This window comes from Arachis ipaensis, chromosome B08 (assembly GCF_000816755.2).
Source record: "Arachis ipaensis cultivar K30076 chromosome B08, Araip1.1, whole genome shotgun sequence".
NCBI classification, from domain to species: domain Eukaryota; kingdom Viridiplantae; phylum Streptophyta; class Magnoliopsida; order Fabales; family Fabaceae; genus Arachis; species Arachis ipaensis.
In genome coordinates this window covers 6,908,101-6,915,152 of record NC_029792.2, presented here as the reverse complement: position 1 = coordinate 6,915,152, position 7,052 = coordinate 6,908,101, and the positions used below count along the sequence as shown (strand labels likewise).

Genomic DNA, 7,052 nt, shown 5'->3' with positions numbered 1-7,052 from the left:
ACAAAAAAAATAAAAGCATTTTAAAAATATTATGACATTTGTACACTAATTTTTCATATATATATATATATATATATATGGTAAATTCTACTCTATTCTTTATATTTTAACATGTAAATTACTCTTTATGACATGACACTTTTTAATTGGTTGTTATGTTAACTATGATTAAGCTATTTTGAATTAAAAAATTATTTAGAAGAATAAATGTATAATTTGATAAAATACTAAAAATCGAATCTTTGCTCTCTGCAACCTCGTTATTGCTCTTCTGTGTTGATTTCAATTTGTAGTGGATTTGCGATTAGTTGAAGAGAATATATTTGGTCATGCTGCTATTTTGTAGTTGTCTTTTAATTTGCTCTTTAGTTCACATAATTTCGGGTCACATATAAATTCTTGATTATCAGGATGCATTAATCTATGATTTAGAATTGTGATAATTATTGTTATTTAAAGTATTTATTTATGTACTAGGATATTCTGTATTTATTAGAGTCCATCAATGCTTTTCTTTCATATTAGCCTTTGATTTTCATCTAATCAAATCTAATGGTCTATATAAATGTGGCGCATCCAATAAGCACATAATGGTTGTACTCGTTTTAGACATACCCATTTAAAAAAACAGATGTGATTGTGGCATTGTGCGAATGTATAAAATATTTTACACTGTCACTCCATCAAAATTAAACTCTTAAAAAATATATATATACAATCAGGGGTGGAGCTTAGTTGAGACAAGGGAGACTATGGCCCCCAAACTTTTTATAAAAAAATTAATAGTATTTTTTTAAAAAATAAAAAATAATTCAGTTGGCTTTAAATACTTTACTATGATTTAAAGTATTCATATTCAATATTCATCTCTTGTTTTTATTGCACTAAGGGGTCTTTATTGACTTTCACAACACATCAAAATTAAAAGATAAAATCAAATCAAATAAAAAAGTTATCTAACAAAAAAAGATAAGAATAAAAAAAAATCATCTAATAATCAAATTAAATAAAAAAAGTTTATCTAACAAAAAAGATCATCTAATAAAATAAAAGATAAAAATCATCATTATAAAAAAAGTCATCTAACAATCAAATCAAATAAAAAAAATTATCTAACAAAAAAAAAGATAAAAATAAAAAAGATCATCTAACAAAATGAAAGATAAAAATCATCATTATAAAAACGTTGCTTTACTAGCAACTTCTCTATTCGCATTTCACAGTCTCTATTCAACAAGTTACACTCCCTCTACCTTTGAGTTCAAATATAAAAAAAATTAGGTATTATTTATTTATTTAATTTAATATTATTTTATATTTCACTGTTTATTTAATTTAATTTTTATATGATAAAAAATAATAGAATATTCAATAAGTATTAATATTATTGTATTTGTATAAATTGATAAAAAAATTCAATAATTATAAATTTTAATATTTATCCTTCTTTTAATAAATTAAATTTATTAAATTTTTTTTTGTCAGATACATTGGATAATCTCTAATTTTAAATATCACAATACAATAATAAATAAAATTTGAACTCACATTTTTTAGGTAAAGAAAAAAATAATTCCATTTAAATTATACTTGGTTGACAAATTTATTGACTTTATGTTCAAACTAATTTCAACGGGCTTTTGGTTAGACCACACAGGAGGCAGGAGCTACCGCCTACTTTGATATCCATAATAAGCAAAGTATTTAATTTCTTATTTTTGCAGTATTAAAATATGTCACGCAAATTATTGTTTCGATTATAAAATCATTTTTATAAGATGGAGACTCGTCCCATGAATAAATGGAGATGGGTGAGGATTGAGGTAATCGTTTTATGGAGACCCGTAAAATTTTTATAAAAGAAAATTTATTTAAATGTTGATTAAAATTTTAAAATAGTCTCTTAAATTCATAACTTTTATTATTTCAATCATTTAAATCTAAAATTTATTATATTGGTCTTTGAGATTTAGTTTTTGGACACTATATTAGTCCCTGAATTCTTTCTAAAACTGAATTAATGAATGAAATAGTGCTAAGCTGACTCTAAATTATCACGCTAAATATAGGACTAAACGACGGCATTTTATTTTGGCATTTAAATAAGACAAAAACGAGAAGACAAATAAGAGTTTATATGATGTGCAAACCGTTTATTTTCCCTTATTCTCCAAAACGACCTTATTTTTGCGTTGTTTAAGCATCAAAACGAAAAGATGTCATTTAACCATGTGTCTAGCGTGGAAAATCAAAGTTAACTCAGCATTCCATTCGTTGATTCAATGCCAAAAAGGGCTCAAGGACCAATATGGTACTTGGAACTAAATTTTGGAGATCAGTATAGTGAATTTTAAATTTGAATGACTAAAATGGTATAATCCGTGAATCTCTAGAACCACTATGAGGATTTAGTTTTTAAATATCCTTATATATAGGATTTTTTCAAATAAATAAAATAAATATTTTATTTATTGAAATATGTAAATTATACCATTTTTACTGAAATCCATCTTTTTACTTATCCTATTTACTCTGTAAATAATTTCACTTTGAGCATATCTTGTTTACAGTGTAAATGAGATATGACACAACACGACTTGGACGTATCATGTTTATAAACATGTTGTGTAAGGTGCCTTATATCGTTTATAGTTTATCTCGTTTATACTGTAAACGAGATAAGGCGTAGATGCACTTATATAAGGAACTCGTTCACAACACCCTTCTGGTCCCTTTCCTCCCCATTTCCTTCATTTTTCTCTTTCTCGGACGTTTCTCTTGATATTTGTGAGATACTCGGATTAGACACACGGAACGGAGACATTAACCACCTGAACGCTATTTGGCACATTGTGGGAGCGATTGACTTCGAAGTTAGTTTTGATCCTTTTTCTCTTTAACAAATTGAGCATGTAATTATAGTTTGGGTATTTTTATAAACTTAGTGTTGTTATATATGTAGATTAGATTATCATGTTATTAGAATTTGTTCGGTCGCGTGGAATATACAAATTACTGAATTAATAAATGTTAATTAATTAATTTAATTGAAATTCTTAATTAATTTAATTGTCATTATTAGTTATAATTTATTTATTAAATGTTTATTCTATTTTTGCATGTATTTAAATCAAATTTTATATTGTCAATTTTAATTTTGAATATGTTGCATTAATGTTTGATAAATTAATTAATAGTTGGATTTTTATAGTTAATTATTTTGAAATGTGAAATAATTGTTTATCATTAATTTTTATCTTTTTATGTCAAAATAAAATTCTTTACAATTGAAATAGATTTGTTATTGGAATACATTTATCTCTTAATATAGGCTACGTCTACTACTCCCTAGGCGAGTGAGCCGCACTCTTGCACTACCGGACGCCATTGTCCCTTACTTGAGGGAGGCTGGCTTCAGGGACACAGTGTAGCTCAAGGACTTTGTCTTCGACAACTCCCTGGTTACTGCATTCGTGGAGCGGTAGCATCCGGTGACCTACACTTTCCATCTGCCTTGAGGTGAGTGCACGATCACCCTATAAGATATTGCATATATACCACCTAGGGTTACGCACGCACGGAGAGCCTGTGGGTGGGTGGTCGCATGACATTCAACGTGGTACCAGCACTTGACCTGGGAGGTTGAAATAAAATTATTTACAAGTGAAATAGATTTATTATTGAAATGCATTCATCTTTTAATCAGTGTTCTGAAAATCGAATAGGACCCGTCGATTCGACCGGATTAATCAAAAACCGGTTTTTTAGTCAATTCAGTTGATGTATAGAATCGTTCTGCAAAAAATGGTTAGAAAAGCAGATGAACTGATGGTTAACCAGTGAACCGGCCCAGTATTTATGCACCCTGGTTTGTTTCTCTATCCATCAAACGGCACCGTTTGATTCATTAAAAAAGAAAAACAAACGCAGCACAATAGCCCCTCTCCTTCTTTCTCCACAAGCGGACCAAACCCAACCCTAAAAAGTAAAAACCCTATCAGAGCATAGTAGCAGCTAGCCATCCTCACCACTATCGGCATTGTTGTCGCATCTCCTCCAGCTGTTGTCCCCACTGTTTAATCTCCTTTCCTCCGTCGCAACGTGTCTTGCTTCGCAATATATCTCTGTCTCATTCCTCCTCTGCTGCATGGCCCCTAGCTCAATCTCGGCTCACTGCTCAATCTTGGCTCCTCCATCGCAATGCGTCTTGCGTCTCAACTTATGGGGCATCGCATCTCGTCTTCCCCGTCTCATTATTTTGTCGCACACATTCCCTATTCTGCCGCGCTCCATCCCTCTTCCTTGAGTTAATTTCTTTGATTATTCTTGTTTTTCTGAGTTAATTTCTTTGATTGTTAATTGTTTTTTTTTTCCAAAGATAGTAGGTTATATTTCATTAATTATTGAAAAATGAAATACAAAGATGTCCAAAAGCAGGACAGCATAATGAAAGGTGGGGATTTCCCAAAAATACTACACTGAAGATATTCATCCAACGGTGCGTGGTCGAAAAACGAAAAAAAATCTTAAAGAAGAAAGAATGATAAATCAAATTGAATGCAACTAAGAGCTTGCCTCATGGAGATGACGACCTAAACTGGGAGTTCTTTGGATTTCACGGAGCAACTTAACAGAGCTTGCTAGAATGGCAGACGGCATTGAAGTAGAACCTTCAAAAATCAACTGGTTGCGAGCTTTCCAGCAGTTCCAGCAAATGATGGCAAGTAATTGAGGATTACGGTCAGCATTTTTCAACGGGTTAAGCATCTCTGTTGATGCAATCCACCATGTCCAAAAGTCGTTAGGACTCTGAGGGGGAAGACAGTCACGAAGATAACTCTGAGACCATACATCTTTAATTCTAGAGCAATCAATCAAACAATGAGTGACTGTTTCGGTTGCTTCATGACAGCAGGGGCATATTGGTGATATAGATGGGATGCGGTGATGAATCTGAGAAAGCACCGGGAGCCGGCCATGGAGAGCTTTCCAGATAAATAGCTTAATTTTGTGAGGCAAGTTCAACTTCCATAGATCAATCCACGGCTTTTTCTGTTGCATATAATTAGGGCAAAGCTCCAGAGGCGGATGGTAAAATAAATAGCCAATTCTGTAACCTGAAGCTGTGTCATATTGTTTGGATTTGTTCAAATCCCATTGCAATTTGTCCCTACTCTGCTGAATTTTAACTGACAAAATCATATTTGCAACGTCTTGGGGAAATAATTCTTGAATAAGATTCTGATTCCAATTCCTATCTTCAGTAATTAAATCTTTAACTCTTGGAACCAACTCAGAGATAGCTTGTCTATTTGGCATGTCAGAAATCTTTAAAGGATACGGAGGAGGCAGCCAAGGATCCTCAAAGGTTCGGATATTCTCTCCAGTATCCACAGCCCAATTAAGACCTTTTTCAACAATCTTTCGGCCTTCCAGTATGCTCCTCCATCCCCAAGAAGGTAAGACTCCAATTTCTGCCGTTATAGCATTACCATTGCTAAAGTATTTACCTCTTAGGATTTTGGATAATAAGGAAGTAGGCTGTGTTACAAGTCGCCAAAACTGTTTGCCTAAAAGCGCCAGATTTTGGATTCTGAGATCTTTAAATCCAAGGCCTCCTTCTTTTCGTGGGCGTGTCATAGTGTCCCAGCTAATCCAAGCCATCCGCCTTTCAGAACCTTTTTGTCCCCACCAGAACTGAGAAAGTAGAGAGTGAATTTCTGAGATTAAACCATCAGGCAACTTGAAGCAAGACAATGTATAAATAGGAATAGCTTCTCCCACTGCCTTAAGCAATACGTGTCTACCACCTGACAATAGAAGATTGCGCTTCCACCCTTGGATTCTTTTCCGAACCTTTTCTTTGATCATACTAAAAGAAGCCTTTTTCGATTTAGAGACTGTAGAAGGCAAACCAAGGTATTTATCCTGAGCCCCAATATGATTAATATTCATAGAGTTAGCCAGTAGTGTACGAGTAGTGGAGGGAGTGTTGTGGCTAAAGAATACAGCAGATTTATTAAGATTTACCCTCTGGCCACTGATGCTTTCATAAGAATTCAATAAATACAGGATATTTGAACATGCTTCAGGATTAGCCTTACAGAATAAGATGGAATCATCAGCAAAGAAGAGGTGGTTGACCTTGGGACATCACCTATGTATCTGAAGACCCTAAATTAGTCTGTTTTGTTCTGCCTTGTGTAGCAAGAAGGAGAGACCTTCTGCACAGAAAAGAAAAAGATAGGGGGATAGAGGATCTCCTTGTCGAATACCTCTATTTGGTTTGAAGAAACCATAAGGTTGTCCTTCCGCAATAACAGAATAAGAAACAGTTGTTACTAATTCTCGAATCCACATGATCCACCGAGAGTCAAAACCAAACTTCTCCAATATAAACCAAAGAAAGTGCCATTCCACCCTATCATATGCCTTACTCATATCTAGTTTTAGCGCCATTTCATTTTCGAGTCCCCTTTTTTTGTTCTTCAAGTAATGCATACACTCGTGAGAAATTAGGATATTATCAGAGATTAATCTGCTTTTAATAAAAGCACTCTGCGTAGGGCTAATTAGTCTATTCATCATACCTTGAAGTCTATGTACAAATACTTTGGAGATAATCTTGTAAAAGACTGAAGATAGGCTTATTGGTCTTACCTGAGTCATATCTTTAGCATCAGAAATCTTGGGAATAAGACAGATCTGAGTGTGATTAAAACCCTTCAAAATTCTGCCCCCTGAAAAGAAGCTCTTAACTGCTCGAAACACATCACCACTAAGTATGTTCCAAAAGCTTTAAAAAAATTTGCTGTCATAAAATTTTGCTCATCATCTCCTGGAGCACTTTGGGGATGAATGCTAAATGTTGCACGTTTCACTTCCTCCATAGTCACTGGTCTTTGAAGCTTGAAGCTCATGTGAGCTGTAACCTTAGGTTCAAAATCAGTAAACAGAGGTTCAGGGTTCTCATGACAAGTGGAGGAAAAAATGTCCTTGAAATAAGATTCAGCCAAAGAAGCAATACTAGCATTTGAAGTAGCCACTTCACC

At 33.4% G+C, this 7,052-nt stretch overlaps 1 protein-coding gene across 1 annotated transcript in view; it reads right to left on the bottom strand.

The window, feature by feature from the left end:
* LOC107610354 overlaps positions 6,726 to 7,052 on the bottom strand; it is a 4,523-nt gene continuing 4,196 nt past the window's right edge. Inside the window, exon 4 of the mRNA XM_016312413.1 lies at positions 6,726 to 6,995. Coding sequence (XP_016167899.1) covers positions 6,726 to 6,995 — 270 coding nt within the window. The remainder of the gene's footprint in view (positions 6,996 to 7,052) is intronic.